At 38.2% G+C, this 21232-nt stretch overlaps 1 protein-coding gene across 1 annotated transcript; it reads left to right on the top strand.

Moving 5' to 3' along the window:
* The first annotated feature begins 16153 nt into the window (after nt 1–16153).
* Nucleotides 16154–17622, top strand: LOC129044156 (interferon alpha-1/13-like). The gene has a single exon (XM_054501832.2). The coding sequence runs from the start codon at nt 16664–16666 to the stop codon at nt 17381–17383; it is 720 nt and encodes a 239-aa protein (XP_054357807.2). The 5' UTR covers nt 16154–16663; the 3' UTR covers nt 17384–17622.
* The last annotated feature ends 3610 nt before the right edge of the window (nt 17623–21232 follow it).

Raw genomic sequence — 21232 nt, 5'->3', positions numbered from 1 at the left:
AGTCCCTCCTCTTATTTATTTATTTATTTATTTATTTTTGGGAAATAGTTTCACTAGAATTGGTACCACCTCTTCTTTGAATTTGGCTGTGAAGCCATCTGGTCTGGGGCTTTTTGTGGTTGGTAAGTTACTTTTTTTTTTTTTTCCTGTTGCCCAGGCTGGAGTGCAGTGGCACAATCTTGGCTTACTGCAACCTCCACCTCCCAGGTTCAAGTGATTCTCCTGCCTCAGCCTCTTGAGTAGCTGGTATTACAGTCATGCGCCACCATGCCCAGCTAATTTTTGTATTTTTAGTAGAGATGGGGTTTCACTATGTTGGCCAGGCTGGTCTCAAACTCCTGACCTCAGGAGATCCACCCGCCTTAGCCTCCCAAAGTGCTGGGATTACAGGTGTGAGCCACAATGCCCAGCCACATGTAGCTTTATAACACAGTGATTTATATTTTGGGGGGTATATATCTGGTAATGGGATTGCTGGGTCAAATGATCTTTCTGGTTCTAAATCTTTGAGGAGTCGCCACACCATCTTCCACAATGGTTGAACTAATTTACATTCCCACCAACAGTGTAAAAGTGTTCCTATTTCTCTGCAACCTCACCAGCATCTCTTGTTTCTTGACTTTTTAATAATTGTCATTCTGACTGGTGTGAGATGGTATCTCATTTTGGTTTTGATTTGCGTTTCTCTAAAGATCAGTGATGCTGAGCTTTTTTCATGTTTGTTGGCTGTATATATGTCTTATTTTGAGAAGTGTCTATTCATGTCTTTTGCCCACCTTTCAATGTGTTTCTTTTTTTTATTTTTCTTGTAAATTTGCTCAAGTTCCTTGAAGATTCTAGATATTAGACCTTTGTCAGATGGATTGATTGCAAACTTTTTCTCCCATTCTGTAGTTTGTCTGTTCACTCTGATGACAGTTTCTTTTGTGCAGAAGCTCTTTAATTTAATTAGATCCCATCTGTTAATTTTTGCTTTCCTTGCAATTGCTTTTGGCCAATTTCATCATAAAACCTTTGGCCATGCCTGTGTCCTGATTTTCTTCTAGGGTTTTTATAGTTTTGGGTTTTACATTTAAGTCTTTAATCCATCTTGAGTTAAATTTTGTGTAAGGTGTAAGGAAGAGGTTCAGTTTCAATTTTCTGCATATGGCTAGCTAGTTCTCCCGGCACCATTTGTTAAATAGGGATTCCTTTCCACATGGCTTATTTTTGTCAGGTTTGTCAAAGATCAGATGCTCTTAGATGTGTGGTTTTATTTCTGAGTTCTCTATTTTGTTCCATTGGTCTATGTACCTGTTTGTGTATCAATACTATGCTCTTTTGGTTACTGTAGCCTTATAGTATAGTTAGAAGTCAGGTAGCATGATGCCTCTGGCTTTGTTCTTTTTGCTTAGGATTGACCTGGCTATATGAGCTCTTTTTTGATTCCATATGAATTTTAAAATAGTTTTTTCTAATTCTGGAAGAATCTCAATGGTAATTTAATGGGAATAGCATTGGATCTATAAATTGCTTTGGTCAGTATGGCCATTTTCACGATATTGATTCTTCCTATCCATGAGCATGGAAATGTTTTTCCATCTGCTTGTGTCCTCTCTGATATCCTTGAGCAGTGGTTTGTAGTTCTCCTTGAAGAGGTTATTCACTTCCCTTGTTAGCTGTATTCCTAGGTATTTTATTCTCTTTGTAACAATTGTGAATGGCAGTTCATTCATGATTGCACTCTCTTCTTGTATGTTATTGGTGTAAAGAAATGCTTGTGATTTCTGCACATTGATTTTGTATCCTGAGACTTTGCTGAAGTTGCTTATCAGCTTAAGAAGCTTTTGGGCTGAGATGATGTAATTTTCTAGATATAGGATCATGTCATCTGCAAACAAAGACAATTTGAGTTCCTCTCTTCCTATTTTAATACACTTCATTTTTTTTTTATTGCCTGCTTGCCCTGGCTAGAACATCCAATACTATGTTGAATAAGAGCGGTGAGAGAGGGCATCCTTGTCTTGTGTTGGTTTTCAAGGGGAATGCTATAAGCTTTTGCCAATTCAGTATGATAGTGGCTGTGGGTTTATCATATTTGGCTCTTATTATTTTGAGATATGTTCCTTCAATTCCTAGTTTATTGAGAGTTTTTAACATGAAGTGATATTGAATTTTATCAAAGTCCTTTTCTGCATCTATTGAGATAATCATGTGGTTTTTGTCTTTAGTTCTGTTTATGTGATGAATTACATTTATTGATTTGAGTATGTTGAACCAGCCTTGCATCCCAGGGATATAGCCGACTTGATCGTGGAGGATAAGCTTTTTGATGTGCTTCTGGATTCAGTTTGCCAGTATTTTATTCCTCAGTATTTTTGCATTGATGTTCATCAGGGATATTGGCCTGAAGTTTTCTTTTTTGTTGTATCTCTGCCAGGTTTTGGTATCAGGATGGTGCTGGCCTCATAAAATGAGTTAGGGAGGAGTCTGTCCTTTTCAACTGTTTGGAAGAGTTTCAGAAGAAATGGTACCAGCTCCTCTTTGTACCTCTGGTAGAATTGATCTGTAAATCCATCTGGACCTGGGCTTTTTTTGGTTGATAAGCTATGTATTACTGCCTCAATTTTTTAACTTTTTATTGGTCTTTTCAGGGATTCAACTTCTTCCTGGTTCAGTCTTAGGAGGGTGTATGTGCCCAGGAATTTATCCATTTCTTACAGATTTTCAAGTTTATTTGCACAGAGGTGTATGTAGTATTCTCTGATGGTTGTTTCTATTTTTGTGGGATCAGTGGTTGTATCCCCCTTATCATTTCTGATTGTGTTTATTTGAATCTTCTCTCTTTTCTTCTTTGTTAGTGTAGATAGTGGTATATTTTATTGTATTTTGTTTTTTGTTTTTTGTTTTTAAATCCAGCTCCTAGATTCATTGATTTTTTGAAGGGTTTTTCATGTCTCTAGCCCCTTCAGTTCTGCTCAGAGCTTGGTTATTTCTTGTCTCCTGCTAGCTCTGGAGTTTGTTTGTTCTTGGTTCTCTAGTTCTTTTCATCGTGATATTAGGCTGTTGATTTGAGATATTTCTAGTTTTTTGATGTGGGCACTTAGTGCTAAAAATTTCTCTCTTAACACTGCTTTAGCTGTGTCCCAGATATTCTGGTACATTTTCTCTTTGTTCTCATTGGTTTCAAAGAACTTCTTGGTTTCTGCCTATATTTCATTATTTACCCAGAAGTCATTCAGAAGCAGGTTGTTTACTTTCCATGAAGTTGTGTTGTTTTGAGTGGGCTTCTCAATCTTGAGTTCTAATTTGATTGTGCTGTGGTCTGAGATAGTCTCTGTTAGGATTTCCGTTCTTTTGCATTTTCTGAGGAGTGTTTTACTTCCAATTATGTGATCAAATTTAGAGTAAGTACAATGTGGTGTCAATAAAAATGTATATTCTGTTGTTGTTCGGTGGAGAGTTCTGTAGATACCTATCAGGTCCACTTGATCCAAAGCTGAGTTCAAGTCCTGAATATCTTTGTTAATTTTCTGTCTCAGTGATCTGTCTAATACTGACAGTGAGGTATTAAAGTCTCTCGCTATCATTGTGTGGGGATCTAAGTCTCTTTGTAGGTCTTTAAGAACTTGTTTTATGAATCTGGGTGCTTCTGCATTGGGTGCATATATTTTTAGGATAGTTAGCTCTTCAAGTTGAATTGTACCTTTTACAATTATATAATGCCCTTCTTTGTCTTTTCTGACCTTTGTTGGTTTAAGATCTATTTTGTCAGAAACTAGGATTGCAACCCCTACTTTTTTCTGTTTTCCATTTGCTTGGTAAATTTTCCTCCATGCCTTTATTTTGAACTATTCGTGTCTTTGCATGTGAGATGTGTCTTCTGAATACAGCACAATGATGGGTCTTGTCTTTTTATCCAGCTTGCCATTCTGTGTCTTTTAATTGGGGTATTTATCCCATTTACATTTAAGGTTAACATTGTTATATCTGAATTTGATCCTGTCATCATAATGCTGGCTGGTTAATTTTGCAGACTTGTTAATGTAGTTGCTTCATAGTGTCATTGGTCTGTGTACTTCAGTGTGTTTTTGTAGTGGCTGGTTTTTCCTTTTCATGTTATTGCTTCCTTCAGGAAGTCAGTGCAAGTCAGGCCTGGTGGTGATGAAATTCCTCAGCATTTGCATGTCTAAAAGGAATTTATTTATCCTTTGTTTATAAAGCTTGTTTTGCTTGATTCGAAATTCTGGGTTGAAAATTATTTTCTTTATGAATGTGGAATATTGCCCCCTAATCTCTTCTGGCTTGTAGGGTTTCCACTGAGAAGTGTGCTGTTAGTCTGATGGGCTTCCCTTTGTAGATGACCTGGCCTTTCTCTCTGTCTGCCCTTAACACTTTTTCCATCATTTTGACCTTGATAAATTGATAATTATGTTTCTTCGAGTTGTTCTTCTTGTGGAGTATTTTATTGGGATTCTCTGGATGTCCTGAATTTGAATGTTGGCCTGTCTTGCTAGGTTGGGGAAGTTCTCCTGGATGATATCCTAAAGTGTGTTTTCCAACTTGGTTTTATTCTCCTCATCTCTTTCAGGTACTCCAATCAGTTGTAGGTTTGGACTTTTTACATAGTCCCATTGTTCTCAGAGATCTTGTCCATTTCTTTTCATTCTCTTTTCCCTAATCTTATCTGCCTGCCTTATTTCAGCAAGACAGGCTTCAAGCTCTAATATTACTTCTTCCACTTCTTGAATTTGGCTATCGATACTTGTATTTGCATCAGTACAGCTGCTTCCTGTTCCAGTGTGGTTCCTGGCTATTAATTTTCAACTGAAAGCAAATGTTGAGTGAAAGTTTTTGGTTTTGCAGAAACTTCCATACGAGAGACCTTTCTTTTTCTTCTCCTGGTGAATATTTTTTGGAAATGAGAGAATGCTCCCATTACAGTGTAACCTTTGCTGTAGCAGAAAGGACAAAGAATGCAAGATCCATTTTACTCTGGAGGCTGTTAAAATATTTACAGAGGATGAGAGATACCTACTGGCCAAGATGACAAAGACATACTCCAAGTCTATGGAGAGCAAGCTTTTCTGTTCTATGCAGTATGCTGTCTCCTTGCAGGTGATTTTTCTCCAGAGGTAAAAGGGGCTCTTTCTCAGAAAGAATTGACTCTATTGTGGGAAAAAGACTGTTTCCATGGCTTTTGTATTGTAGAAGGGGAAAACACTTCCAGCTTCAGGCAGGACATGTCTGTTGGGCAAAGAACAGCTATGTGGCGAAAGGGTGAGAATATGTCCCTTGCCTCCATCCTGTAGAGCCTCCCCGGACCTCCTGAATCATCCCTCCCTCTCTGTATTGTCCTAAACTAGGAATCAGCACAGCCTGCCAATCTGGGTGTAGAATTGCAAGGGAAATGAAGAAAAAATCTCCTGTTTGAAGGTACATTAGTTCTTTCTTAATAATGAGTCGCTAATTTTACAAATTTAATCCTTAGATTTTTACAAATTTATTCCTTAACTTTATAATTAGGAGAATATTCTCTGTCATTTTGAATAACGACTCAACTTGCATTCTTTCTACTTTTAGTAGTAAGAGAGAGCAGAGACATTTGCAAAGGGATCAGAGGATACAATTCTTGCAAATGTCAGCCAGCAGAGGTATCTATTTCGGTAGAATTTGGGAAGTTTAAAGTAATCTGCAAAATAATGTAATTCAAGAAGTTAATCAGGAAGTGTGTGTGTGTGTGTGTGTGTGTGTGTGTGTGTTAGAATTGCTGAAGTAGTAGGAAAGGGCCTCAATTTAGAAGGAATTTCACAAATCTTTGCTCAGTTATACACTCAACCTTTAGATTGCTCTTCGTAAGTGGGAGAGGAGAGGGATTGGAGAACTCAGTTATATTTTGCCACATATTTTTCACTTTCCTTTCTTTTTTTCTCCCCAGTTTAAGAGCATAGAAAAACATTAAAAATTTTGAATTTACCTGGTCCCCTCTCTCTCTCTCCCTGTCTTAGTGATTGCTTAACACTTTTCAGATGTTACTATCTCTTCTATTCTTTTACTGATTTTTATGCTGCTAATTTCTCTAGTGTGGTTTTACTTTTTGTTGTTTCTAATGTTATGTTCAGTCAGCATAAATTATATTATATGGCTCTGCATTTTCATCTTACCCTGAAAAATCTCTTTAATCATATCCTGAGTTAATTTTTTGTGTATCCTAAAGTAATGGAGAACTAAAGCGAGGGGGTGGCAGAGTTGGCAGTGAGGGCTCTATCACAGGCTGCCCTGCACAGGTGCCTGGGAAGCACCCCTCAAGAGGGACACATGGAGCCTTGATTCTTTCCCTGGATCCCTTGGAGGAGTAACAAAGATCGTGGTGCAGCACTGGAGACACTGGGGCTTTGTCAGGTCAGGGAGTGAGTGAGAGTGTGAATGTGGCCATGCCTGAACTCTCCCTGCCTGCCAACCTCAGGACTGCAGAAGTCAAGGATGTCCCACTGGGCACAGAAACACTGAATAGAGGGGGTCCTGCCCACAGACTATACCCAATGAGCTGGTAAAGAATCCAGGAGCAAATCTGTTCCTGTTTAGGCACTCTCATGTTTTAATTCTCCTAGGAGGAGACTGCACAAGGCTCAGGACTCTCATTTGTTCAAAAAAGCAGAGCCCACATGTAATATGAAGAAGTTGAAAGAACCAGCCACAGCTTGAGAACATGGAAGGAGAACAGAGACTGAAACAGCAACAGGTCCTCAGGAGATGGAACACTTCCAATGAGAGCACTAAGTCAACTGTTCTGATTATTCTAATTAGAGGGAGAGAAGATTGAAGTGGATGCTGAGAGCAGAGTTCTCCTATGGAGATGTGGCCAACATCAGCGTCCCAGGATGGATGACACTGATGCCACAGGAGCCTGTAGTGTACTGGAAAGGATGAGGTATTTGACTACCTGCTGCCTCTTGTGGTTTCTTCCTTGGAGCCAACAAGTCATTCCACTGCAGGGAAAATTTTTCATGCGGCCAATGCAATCAAAGGAAACTCTTAAATTCAGGTCTTGATACAGCTTCCCTTGAAAACAAAATAAATGAAATAATATTTGAGCAGAAGAGATACAGGTAGGTATTTGAATACATTTAGCAACAATTGGAGCAGAGCTTTCCCAGCAAGACAGATACTAGTAATGTGGGTATTTGGTGATCACAACTGCTAATGGCAGCAAAGACCATTATTAAAATTTATTTAACTCAATTGAAAATAGATCATTGGTGGCTCAATTCTTTTTTTTTTTCCCAGTGGATGCCTTCTACACTTGGCTGGCACATTTAAAGTGCCTACTTTCCACTTCCTGAGGATTAGGTTCCAAAGAACATGTTTGGTAAAATAATAATGCTTTTATCATTTTATCAATTAGTGCTGATTTTAATGATATGTTTATTTCAATACTACAATTTTATTTTATGATTTTTAATAAGATGAGGTTATAAATTAAATAAAAACCACCATATTAGGTAGGTGGGCTGAGTTTGGCACTAAAGCCAGACTCATTGGTAAGCTGCCCTATAAAAGCATTCACTGCCTCTGTGCAGGAAATGGAAAATATTTTTCCATCTTGGTCATACAAAACATCTGGTGGCATGATGCCTCCAGCTGTTCTTTTTGCTCAGGATCATTTTTTCTATTCGAAGTCTTTTGTGGTTCCATACAAATTTTAGTATATTGTTTACCATTTCTATGAAGAATCATTGGTATTTTCACAGGGATTGCATTGAATCTGTAGATTGCTTTGGGTAATATAGACATTTAATGACACTAATTCTTTCAATCCATGAGCATGGGATTTCTTTCCATTTGTTTGTATTTTTCTCAATTTCTTTCATTAGTGTTTTATAGTTTTCCTTGTAGAGCTCTTTAATCTTGTTGGTTAAATGTACTCCTAGGTATTTTATTCTATTTGCAGCTGTTGTCAATGGGATTGCCTTCTGGATTTCTTTTTTAGCTAGTTCGTTGCTTGTATATAGAAATGTGATGGCTTTTTGTATATTAATTTTGTATCTTGAAATTTTTCTGCATTAGTTTATCAGTTCTAAGAGTTTTTTGATAGAGCCTTTAGGTTTTTCTACATATAAGAACATATTGTCTGCAAACAGAGACAATTTGACTTCCTCCTTTCCAGTTTGGATGCCCTGTGCTTGAGTCCCTGGCCTGAGAAACAACCCCATGGGCCACCCCTGGCAGACACATCCCAAGGATGGCTGAGCAGCTGTGTGACCATATCCCAGGCCTGAATTAATATTTGTGAAGATCTTAGAATAGTGTATCATTCATTGCAAGCATGCAATCTTGTTTTTTTTAAAATTTTTTTTAATCTACTTTTTAAAAAAAATATCACAATTATTACTAGCCAGGTTAAGAGCAGAATCTTCTGGGATAATCTAATTCCCTCTCTTTTAACTGTAGATTTATGGAAGAAATTTTTTTATTGTCTTTCCTTGCCTGAGTAGATTTATTAACTTGGTAGAGTGTTCAGGCAAGGCTAATATCCATTACCCTGCCAGAGAAGATTGGAGTTATAACAACTGGGGTCTGATTGCCTGTCTCTTGGGAGGTAGTTGGTGTGACTCCTCCCTTTTCTCCTCAGAGCTGACCACATGTATGCATACAGTTAGATAGAAAAAAATAAGTTTTAATGTTAGATACCATGGTAGGGTGACTATAGTTAAAAACAATGTATCATATATTTAAAAAATAGCTAGAAGAGAGGAGTTGAAATGTTCCCAACATGAAGAAAGAATATAAATACTAAAAGTGATAGGTATCCTAAATACTCTGACTTGATCATTATATATCCTATGCATGTATTAAAATAGCACATATACCCCATAAATATGTACAAATATTATGTATTGGAAAAATAAAAAATACATATTATAATAAAAAGCAAAGGAATAAGTAATGTGGACTCAATGAAAGAAATGTCATGTAGCTGGTTTTGCAAAACTGAGGGCAGTTCATTGACCCAGGAGTTGCTCTTCTTGGAGCCTCTGGCAGAAGCTGCCATTTCCCTGCCTTTGTATACCTCAACATTGGCCTTCATTCTTCTTCTTTGCCAGAGCACCTACTCAATTTTGTTGCATTGAATTTTGCTAGCTTACACTTTGCAATTTTGTCACTAGAAAGTTACTTCCCTCTTTCACTTTCATGACATTTGTACTTACATTTGTTTTCTTTTTGCTCACAAATAATGTCATGTTTTGCTTTTTAGGAAAGTTCAAATGAGAAACTAAAAATCTGAAATCTTGAAAAGTACAGAGAAAAACTATGTGGCTTATTTGCCTTTTAATTCTTTTTATTTGTGTTACTTCATCTTGAATTAGAATGTAATACAGAAAGAGTAAGACAAACTTTGCCCAGTAAGTAAATCATGTGAACAGAAATTATGCAAAAATTTAAAATGAAAAACCACAAATGAGTAAAGGAAAGAAGGCTATTTCTCCCTGACATAATAGCCTAGGCCTAACTGCCTTGCATTACCAGGGTGAGACAGAGTAACAAAGAACCCTAAGAGAATCATGCTGAATGGATGAACAACTGAAAGTCACTAGTTTCTGTCATATTAGTTTCTATGAGAGACAAAATCATCATTGAATCCCCTGTGCCTAGCTCTGAAAGGTCAAATATAACAAGCATTCAGTAGTTTTAAGTATTGGATAATAAAAATAAGACTGGAGCAATAAAAGCTATACTTGGCAAAATACAAATTGTTTGCTTACTTGAGTAAAAATTATTGCAATTGAATAATTCTTCCACCTACTTAGACAAAACAAATTTTGCTATCAGCATCTGAGCACTGTGGACACATTTGATACCTAGGGATATGGGTTCAGGACAGGAGAAGGTAACCACTGAGAAGCAGAGTCCTTCACACAAACACTCTAGGGGAAAGGGCGAGGGTCTTAGAGGACTAATTATTTTGGCTCGAGGAAATAGGCCCCTCCTTAGTAAAAGAGTTCAAAAGTTGTCTGCCTGCCTCAGGAATGAGTTGGGAAGAGCTTGAGTTGAGGACATTGTCACTCTAGAGGAAAGGGTGTTACTGGACGTGATAAAAACTTTGTGAGTGAAGTGATGGTGGGAAAATACAATTATCTTAAAATTTGAATCTCCATATCCCCATGCACCTGGAAAAGACCAGGATTCTTGCTAGGGATATTGTTGGGAACAAGCCCCCCAAAATCTGGCCATAAACTGGCCCTAAAACTGGCCATAAACAAAATCTCTGCAGCACTGTGACATGTTCATGATGGCCATAACGCCCATGCTGGAAGGTTGTGGGTTTACCAGAATGAGGGCAAGGAACACCTGGCCCACCCAGGGCAGAAAACTGCTTAAAGGGATTCTTAAGCCACAAACAATAGCATGAGTGATCTGTGCCATAAGGACATGCTCCTCCTGCAGTTAACTAGCCCAACATATTCCTTTCATTCGGCACATCCCTTCATTTCCCATAAGGGATACTTTTAGTTAATTTAATATCTATAGAAACAATGCTAATGACTGGCTTGCTGTAAAAATACGTGGGTAAATCTCTGTTCAAGGCTCTCAGCTCTGAATGCTGTGAGACCCCTGATTTCCCACTTCACACCTCTGTATTTCTGTGTGTGTGTCTTTAATTCCTCTAGTGCCCCTGGGTTAGGGTCTCCCTGACCGGGCTGGTCTTGGCAGGGTATTATCACAGCCTGAGGAGCACTGTAGACCTCCAGTAAGAACATTATGGGAAGAAAGGGCTATGTCTATAGTAATCTTGACCTGGTGGCCCCAGTGAGGTGTAATCATATGGACCCGCATGAATGTATTTTAGAAGAAAGAGAAACATGATCACAGCTTCTACTGTGAATAAAAGAGTTAACAAAACCCAATTATTGGCTTTAAAGAGCTTATTGTCACAGATGGTCTGGTAAATTGCCAACCAAATACAGAAACCTATCAGGTAGAGGGCGCCTGATTTCCTATGTAAAGCATGGAGAGTAAAATGTAGCTTAGGATCAGGGCAAAAGTTTTGCTCCTGACATAGAAGAGAATAATATTTATATATGAAAAAAATGTACGTGAGCATTTTCGTGTATGAGTATTCACATTTCTACATACACTTCAGTTTTCTAGGAAAAAAGATATTTCTAATTTAATTAATAAAAAAATCTGATATCAAATCCTCATCCCACGCACTCAATATATAATTACCCTGGTTTGCCTTTAGAAAGAATTATGTTCAGGTTAGCAAGGATCCCCCTACCTGATGTCTCCTTTTAGTGATTTTCTATCCACTGACCCCCTCATTCTGCTTGTTGGGTATAAACCCCAGGCTGCCTTTGCTGATTTTTGAGCTGAGCACCAACTGACCTCTCTCCCATATTGATATGGTTTGGGTCAGCATCTCCATCCAAATCTCACATGCAATTGTAATCCCGTGTTGAAGGTGGGGCCTGGTGGGAGGTGATTGGATCATGGGGTGGTTTCTCATGGTTTAACACCATCCCCCTGGTGGTGTCATGGTAAGAGTGAGTTATTGCAAGATCCGGTTGTTTAAAATTGTGCAGCACCTCCCCTGCTTCTCTCCTCCTGCTCCGGTCATGCAGGACATGCCTGCTTCCCTTTAGCCTTCTGCCATGATTGTAAGTGTCCTGAGGCCTCCCAAGCCATGCTTCCTGTAGAGTCTGCAGAATCGTGAACCAATTAAACCTCTTTTCTTTCTAAATTACCCAGCCTCAGGTTTTTCTGTATAGTAATGCAAGAACTAATACACCTATCATGATAGTTTTGACACCTGTTGCAATACTTTTAAATAAAGCCTTCCTTACTGTTATACCAAGTGTCAGCATAAATTTTTCTTTACCAGATCCTTAAATTAAGGCAGTACAATCAACCCTGCAGCATACTCTGGTGACCTACAACATAAAAGGCATCAACCAGCTGGCAAGTCAGGTGACTCAGGGTCTTTTGTCATCTCAGTCCTCATCCTCTAATGCCATGGACTCTCGTCATTTCTCCAGAAGTGTTTCCATTTCCACACCTTTAATAATCCCTTTAATTTAGTTAACCTTTCCAGGTGTGCTCTCCCTGAGCTCTGAGCCTTAGTTCATTGGTTTAGTTCTGATTTAGCTCATGTCTGTAGCCTGACAATGACTTGTTCTTTCTTAAATTTGTGCTACACAGGTGGAAATCTAAAGTATGGTGCATATTTGATTAAAAGAATAGTACTATGTATAATTTCAAATGGATAGAAATATATAGGGTTTATGAATACATTTACTGAGGTGAACAACATGTTTTACAAATACACTCATGTTTATGGTAGGGTATCCTCAAGAAGACAAAACTAGAATATAACATATACACTCCTTTACCAGGAGTGTAAGTAAAGCGGGGCCCAATTTCATTGTAATGTTGGCATGAGCAAATGGGGCATTACAGTGAAGGAGACAAATGGAAACTGAAGAGAAAGACCCTTTCATTACGTAGGCAGGACTCTACTAGGAAAGGATTGACTGGTCTAGAAATCAGCTCTGGTTCTTATGGCCAGAAATATTTCCAGAGAGCATGTAAGAGCTAAGACTTCAGAGTTGAATTTTCTGCATCCAAACTGTAGCTCCACAACTTAATAGCTTCCTGTGCTTTCATTGTTTCTTTTGTAAATGGAGACAATAGTAAAATCTATCACTGTGTGCCTTCCTCAGTAATATCTCCAGTGAATAAATGGGGTTAGGGACATGGTAGATGTTCAGTAAATATGAAAAACAAAAGTATTCTTTATTGGCTAAGTGAGCATTAATTATGCAAGTGCTGAAAACAGTGTCTGACTGAAAATAAAGACTTTCTAGAGTTTAGATATCTCATTCCTCTTATTAATATTATCTTTATTATATAGCTCTATTAAGTTGGGGAAGTGTCCTTTGAAATTATCAACTCTCTTGTTTCTTATTAGAAATATAACAAGAAAAAAATTGACCTTTGGAGTGTACTTATCCACTAGTGGAGAGCTTGGTGCAATGAACACTTAACTATTTTCCAGAGAGAATATTGTACTTTCTAAAATCTGCCTTTCTTGTGTATAAACGCTTGCAGTTGGTGTGTTTGCAAGATGGGCCTCAGTAAATCTGAAAACACCCTGTGGACCAGGAGTAATTACTTTTCTTCCAGCCCATACTTATTTGCTACCTTTGACCTATATCCCTTCTGTGATTTTGCTTCTGTTCTTTCCCACCCCTTAACCTCCATCATGGCTGGGCTGAATGCAGCTAAGGTACATTTTGTCATTGTTTTTTCTTAGTGGGATATTACTTCCATTTACATTTTAATCACATTTAGATATACTTTTGTTTTCCTTTGGCCCCATTCATTAGGATGCAAAAAGTGACAACTTTTGCTTTTTATGAAAAGAGAAAGAAAGATATCACGTCTGGCATGCTATGGAAAACAACTGTACAAGTCATTTATGTTATAACATTTACATCTCATTATGAACATTTAGGACAAAGATGGTTTCCTTCAGTTTGATCAGAATCAACAAGGAACCTCTGAAGTTTCTTTGGAAATTTGAATTTTCATGCAAAAAAAGATGTTTTTAATCAAATTGAGGATATTTTTTCAATTGTGTATTCTCATTGCGTATGATGCTACTCCCAAGGGTGTAAAAGTGTAGTTCTTGAGAGTGGGAACAAATCTTACAGATTTAAATGGTTTGTGGCCCTTGAAAGTTCAACCCTATCTAACAAAATCTTACTCCTTAGTTTTTTTGTTTTCTCCCCATTGGGTTTTCTTGTGTATCACATGAGAAGCATTGACATTAAGTTCATGGAAGATACACAAAATGTATATAAGTTCAGTGTTACAAACCTATGGAAAATGGGTGACTGTGATTGCAGTACTTTCCAAGGCTTACTAGATCTCAAAGTCATATCAAGAGATGTGTCCTCTGCATACATATGGTTTGTCACTGGCCCTCTTATAGATGTTGCTTATTTTTGATCCTTAGCATTTCTAACTGTGTTGTGGGCTTTGAGAATAATTTATATTTTATTAATTCTACAAAAGTTGTTCAGCATATCAATAATTAGGTCAAGCATTGAAGAAAAAAGTCTTGACAAGGTTTAGGTGACTAGCAGCTAGTGAAGTTAAAAAATTTCTCACATGCAACAAAATTAAAACTTAAGTACAACCCTGCTACAGAGGCCGGGAGAGGTGACTGGCCCTTTGTTGGTCTGTGAGAAATCAAACTTCCAACATGACAAGCAGGAAGCCTGCAGTTAAGGGAGTCCGCATGTCACAATTACAAGCACGTGAGGTCTTTCCAGAGCATCATACCTCCTCCAGCCCCTGGAGCTACCTGCTTTCCTAAGTGGCTGTGGGAATTGGCCTGAGGTCCCAGATGCTGCCACTGTGCTGCTTCCTTCCACTCTCTCCAAGCAGAGCGCAAGTTCAGCCACCTTTGAAAGACACCCACCCCCTGGCCTGGGGATGCACAAGTTCAGAGCTTTGCAGGGAGTAACCATGGGCTATGGCTTCATGAAAATGTCCCACTCACCAGTGCCTTTTTCACAGATGTGGATGTGGAGGCATGAGGGAGGGTAATTATTGGATTACCAAGGTGCTGCTAAGAGCAGAGGAGAAAACCCCCATTCCCCGTCATGTGTCTGGTGTGACATTTCACCAACCCATTTAAGTGCACAGGTCTCCAAATATCTACCTACTGAGTATGATGGTTTGGGCATTTTACACTTAAAATCACTGGCCTCATGTCAACTCAATCCTGACTGGCCAGTGTCTCAAAGTCACAGATGACCTGATCCCTCAGGAACAGATGGTGTTTCAGCTTTGTGGGAGTGACTGTCAAGGTATGGAGCACTTGGGGGGTCTTTGAAACCTGTCAGGTTTCACATCTCTGCTTTGGGTGAAAAGCTCATCACCCACAGTAGTCAGGAATGTGCCTATACTTGCTGGGGCTGATCTGTTGAAACTTTATGTGTAGACAATGGAAACATCTAGGAGCATTTCTGCTTTCATGTAGCCTCTTAATAATTGATGTCCCTGAAGTCCTGTGTCCTCAGGGACAGTTCCTCTGATTCCTGGATTGTACCGGTTTTCATGATGTTAAATCTAATCTGTAAAAATCTGAGCATTAATCTCCATGAAAATTAAACCTTGTTCTTTCTCATTTAAATGCCCCTTTTTTTCTTGTCTAATATTCTGAGTAGGATTTCCAGTACTGTGTTGAAAGAAGTAGTGAGAGTGGGCATCTTTATCTTATGATAAATCTCAGAAAAAGATTCCAACATTTCACCAGTGACTATAGTGTTAGCTAATGGTTTATCTTATAGCTAAGAAGGAATGTATTTCTTTATTGTGAGGTATATTCTTTCTATACCTAATTTGTTATAAATTGTATTAGAAATGGATTTTAAATTTTGTCAAAATAATTTTAGGCATGCATAAAAATAGTTATGTTTTTTCATCTTTTATTGTGTAAATAAGGAGTATGGCATTTATTGATTCCAACATATTAAAATATTCTTACATCCTAGGAATAAATCAAGCTAGATCATAATAAGTGATCCTTTTATAGTGCTTTTGAATTTCATTTGCAACTACTTTGTGGATGATTTTGCATCTGTGTTCATCAGGAATATTGGCTTGTAATTTTTTTTCTCTTGTAATGTCCATCTCTGGCTTTGGTATCAAGGTAATGCTGGCTTCATAAAATGATTTTGGAAGTATTCCTCCTGAATTTTTTCAAAGATTTGGTTCTATTTAAATGTTTGGTGAAATTCAGGAGTAATCAGATCTAAAAAAAAGTTCAGTACACTAAAAATAAATGGTAAAAATATTTTAAATTTTTAAGTGTTTATCACTTTCAAATAATTTTTAAGTATTCATTACTTATATAATGTTTATCTATAAACATTAGAAAATGTTTATAATTTGTTAATTTGCTTATGTAATTTAATACACTACAATTTATTTGTTTGCTTTCTGAAACAGAGTCTCACTCTGACACCCAGGCTGGAGTGCAGTGGCGTAATCTCGGCTCACTGCAACCTCCACCTCATGAGTTCAAGGAATTCTCTGCCTCGGCCTCTCGAGTAGCTGGGATTACAGGTGCACACAACCGTGCCTAGCTAATTTGTTTTTTTGTATTTTTTTTTTTTTTTTTAGTTGAGATGGGGTTTCACCATCTTGGCCAGGCTGGTCTAGAACTCCTGACCTTGTGATCCACCCGCCTCGGCCTCCCAAAGTGCTGGGATTACAGGCGTGAGCCACTTGCCAGGCCTACAGTACAATTTATATCAGTAAATAAATTACATTGAAGTCCATAAGCAAATTTAGTTATAAAGTTAAGAAAAATTTGAATCGATTTTGAATTTAACTTTTAGCTTAAATTTTTCATTTGGTTATTTTTAAACCTGCATTGAATACAAAGATTAAATTTTGTACTTTTTGAGTATAGAGATATACATATAGCATATAAATAGATACATATTATATCTGTGTTATTAAATTTTCACGGTGGGTTCAATTAGGAAAAAGATATCTAAAAAGTCTCTGGGAACAAGATGGGGAAGACAATAATGAAAAACAAAACATTTGAGAAACACGGTTCTAAATTCATATAAAGTGTTCAAGAAGGAAAGCAAAAACAGAAATGGAAAGTGGCCCAGAAGCATTAAGAAAGTGGAAATCAGTAGGTTCCCTATTTAAGGCATTTGCAGGAAGCAAGGCCTTCAGAGAACCTAGAGCCCAAGGTTCAGAGTCACCCATCTCAGCAAGCCCAGAAGCATCTGCAATATCTACGATGGCCTCACCCTTTGCTTTACTGATGGCCCTGGTGGTGCTCAGCTGCAAGTCAAGCTGCTCTCTGGGCTGTGATCTGCCTGAGACCCACAGCCTGGATAACAGGAGGACCTTGATGCTCCTGGCACAAATGAGCAGAATCTCTCCTTCCTCCTGTCTGATGGACAGACATGACTTTGGATTTCCCCAGGAGGAGTTTGATGGCAACCAGTTCCAGAAGGCTCCAGCCATCTCTGTCCTCCATGAGCTGATCCAGCAGATCTTCAACCTCTTTACCACAAAAGATTCATCTGCTGCTTGGGATGAGGACCTCCTAGACGAATTCTGCACTGAACTCTACCAGCAGCTGAATGACTTGGAAGCCTGTGTGATGCAGGAGGAGAGGGTGGGAGAAACTCCCCTGATAAATGCGGACTCCATCTTGGCTGTGAAGAAATACTTCCGAAGAATCACTCTCTATCTGACAGAGAAGAAATACAGCCCTTGTGCCTGGGAGGTTGTCAGAGCAGAAATCATGAGATCCCTCTCTTTATCAACAAACTTGCAAGAAAGATTAAGGAGGAAGGAATAACATCTGGTCCAACATGAAAACAATTCTTATTGACTCATACACCAGGTCACACTTTCATGAATTCTGTCATTTCAGAGACTCTCACCCCTGCTATAACTATGACCATGCTGATAAACTGATTTATCTATTTAAATATTTATTTAACTATTTATAAGATTTAAATTATTTTTGTTCATATAACGTCATGTGCACCTTTACACTGTGGTTAGTGTAATAAAACATGTTCCTTATATTTACTCAATCCATTATTTTGTGTTGTTCATTAAACTTTTACTATAGGAACTTCCTGTAGGTGTTCATTCTTTAATATGAAATTCCTAGCCTGACTGTGCAACCTGATTAGAGAATAAAGGGTATATTTTATTTACTTATCATTATTATATGCAAGATGTAAGTAAAAATGACCCTTCTCTAAACCAGGTTGTATGTTGTACTCAAGATATAAAGCTGAATACAATAAATGTACTTCCTACTCTCTTGCATATTTGATTTTTGTATGGAATAAAACTAAAAATGGTAATCATTCTTAATATCAGTTATCCTAAATACTATAAGAAGAAGAAGGAACAACTAATGATTTCTCTCAGCAGCAGGTAAACTGAGACAGGTGAGGAAATAAGTTGACTGGTAAACATCTAGTAGAAAATGTCTATTACCAGTTGGATATATGAGTTTGCAACTTACAAGGAATGCAATTGCTGGGGGTTCATACATGGCAAGCAAAATTCCAGAAATGGAAGTGCTCATGTGTTGAGAGAGTGTAGACAGAGAAAAGGACTTAAGCAGGATTTTGAGGACCTTCCACCTTTAAAATGAGGGAAGAGAAGAAACACAAAGGAACCAGAGGTGGTGTCCCTTATATTAGACTAACAACAAGAGAGATTGGTGATTAATATGGTTTGGATCTGTGTCCCTGCCCAAATCTCATGTGGAATTGCAATCCCCAATGTTGGAGGTAGGGCCTGGTGTGGGATGACTGGGTCATGGCTATTTCTCATGGTTTAACACCATCCCCCTTGGTGCTGTCATGGTGATAGTGAGCTCTCCTGAGATCTAGTTGTTTAAAAGTGTATGGCACCTACCCCTACCCTTCCTCTTGCTCTCGCTTTACCTTCCTCCCTGAAGCCTCCCCAGAAGCAGATGCTGCCATGCTTCCTGTATAGCCTGCAGAATTGTGAGGCAATTAAACCTCTTTTCTTATAATTTACCCAGTCTCAGCTATTTCTTTGTAGCAGTGCAACAATGGACTGATACTGTGATAAAAGTGTATTTAAGAAGATAAATGTGCTGGGAAGATGAATCAGTAGATTTGCCCAAGATAGGGATTAAAACTGCCCAATATTTGGGAAATAGGTGGCATTGGCAATCTCAGTGAGAGAGCTGGTTTGGTGGAATTAATAAGTAGAAGTCATACTGGCGTAGGATCCAAGTAAGAGAAGTTAGTGACTCTGAAGTGAAGATGGAAATAGAATGGAATTTGAAAAGAATGTGGATTATTGTTTTTGTACACAGTTTTTTTTCTTTTTTGCAGTATATTTTTTCTGGATAGATTTCATGTAACTGATGTACTGGCAACCATATTGATATGTTTAGTATATTTATGTTAAATTAAAATATTTAATTACAATAATAATTTTTCATTTTTTAAATAAATACTACTTTGAATATCAGTAAGCTGCCTTAATTCTGTAGGTGGGAATAGATAACTAATTCAATCCGTCATCACAATATTTAATTAATACTGATAATATAATGCTTCCTGGACCTACTGGCTTTATTAAGTTACTTAACTTGCGTAATTCTAACACTGGTTTACTATAATTTTACTTCAGCTTTTAACACATTTTATTTTCTGGTAGAGCTCATATATTACTTCTTGGTAACTTTTCCTGATGTTATGAATATTACAATCTTATGCCAATCCAAAAATAACTAAATTACCATCAACATAAAGACTGAAAACTTCCTTCACAAATTAATAATGAAAAGGGGATCAACGAATCTCTGTCTCAATACTTAAGATAAAGAAAAAATTGGTCATAACCAGCTGAAAATACAGTATGAACCATGGAAATTCAGAGAGCAAGAAAGAGTTGTGTAGAATTTACAAGGAAAAAAAAGATTTAACAATTATAACTGGGCCGAGTGCAGTGGGTCATGCCTGTAATCCCAGCACTTTGGGAGGCCGAGGCAGGAGGATCACGAAGTCAGGAGATTGAGACCATCCTGGCTAACGCAGTGAAACCCCATCTCTACTAAAAAATACAAAAAATTAGCCGGGCGTGGTGGCAGGCACCTGTAGCCCCAGCTACTGGGGAGGCTGAGGCAAGAGAATGGCATGAATCCGGGAGGCAGAGCTTGCAGTGAGCCAAGATCATGCCACTGCACTCCATCCTGGGCGACAGAGCAAGAACGCTGTCTCAAAAAAAAAAAACAATTATAACTGAAACTCAGAATACAAAACTGACAAAAACACCCATAATTTACATTATATTACAAAGAATTTGACATTGAAATTTCATTCTGCTTACATGTACGTGTGGTGTTAAGAAACTCAATCTCTTTGAGCCTGAGTTTTCTCATAAATAAAATGGATTCAGAAAATTTATATAGTTGTGATCATAAAGGAACACATGCACTTTAAAGCACCTACCACAGTATCTTCCACCATGTTGCCTGGTCAACATGGTGAAACCCCATTTCTACTAAAAATACAAAAATTAGTTGGCCATGGTGGTGGGTGCCTGTAATCCCAGCTACTCAGGAGGCTTAGGCTGGAAAATTGCTTGAACCCAGGAGGTGGAGATTGCAGTAAGCTGAGATCACACCTTACTCAAGGAGTTAAACGATGATAAGTATTTTCCTCCTTTTCTTCATACAACTGTAGATGGGAATAGTATTTGTCTTTCTATAAAATTTTTAGGATCTGTGGTGTCATACCTTTCAGGAATTGACCTTCAAAGGAAGCGGCCTAAAAAAAAAATCCACAGATTCTGTCATAAACTGTCGAGAGGCTGAAAAATTGTCATTCCTCACTTCAAAGTGTCCTATTTATATTCAGTCAGGAAATGGTGGCTTGTATAAATACCTGAGACAGGAGAATAATCATGCAGATTGATATGCAGAAGACACGTGATGTTTCTTGACTGATTATGGCACCTGGCACATTCTCTCTCTGGCTTTACTCCCTTCACCTTCCTGCCCATTCACACAGAGCTGTTTTCTGTTCTGTTGTGGTTTCAGCTTGATGGCTTCCCTAAAGATCAGAATGCCACAAGTGCTAAGCAGAAGTGAAATAAAATTTCTAGGTTTCGCAGAACCATCTGCAAGAGAGGATTTCCTGAATTTCCGTTAAGTATGATGTAATAGTAACTTAATGAAAAGGAAAGAGAAAGCAGAATGTAGTTTATGTGCAGTCTCCTGAAAACCTCTCAGGGGATCACAGGCCCTGGTAGCCAAAGGTGACAAGGGCAGCCACCAAGACTGGAGGGCCGATTTCTGATCTATGCAGAAACCCATCACTTCTGGGCATTTCTCTTTATGCTGCAAAAATTATACTTCTTGGCAAGAAAAGATGCTAATGCTGTCATAAGCCTGTTCCTTACCCTTGGTCTATTACAAAGAGAATCAGTTTCTAGCTTCCATCAGGGCATGCATTTTTTGGGATTGACAGTTATAGGGATATAGAGAGAGAGGTATTCCTTGCCTATAGACCACTGTGCAGACCAGCCTCTAGGAACACCCTCTCCACATACAACGTATGGGACTCCAGGGGACAGGCAGACCGACCAATCTTGACTGGAACTTAATAGTATTCAGAACAAGTTCGTGTTTAATAGTGCATTAAAC

This window comes from Pongo pygmaeus, chromosome 13 (genome assembly GCF_028885625.2).
Source record: "Pongo pygmaeus isolate AG05252 chromosome 13, NHGRI_mPonPyg2-v2.0_pri, whole genome shotgun sequence".
Classification (NCBI taxonomy): Eukaryota; Metazoa; Chordata; class Mammalia; order Primates; family Hominidae; genus Pongo; species Pongo pygmaeus.
This window is presented reverse-complemented; position numbering and strand designations above follow the sequence as displayed.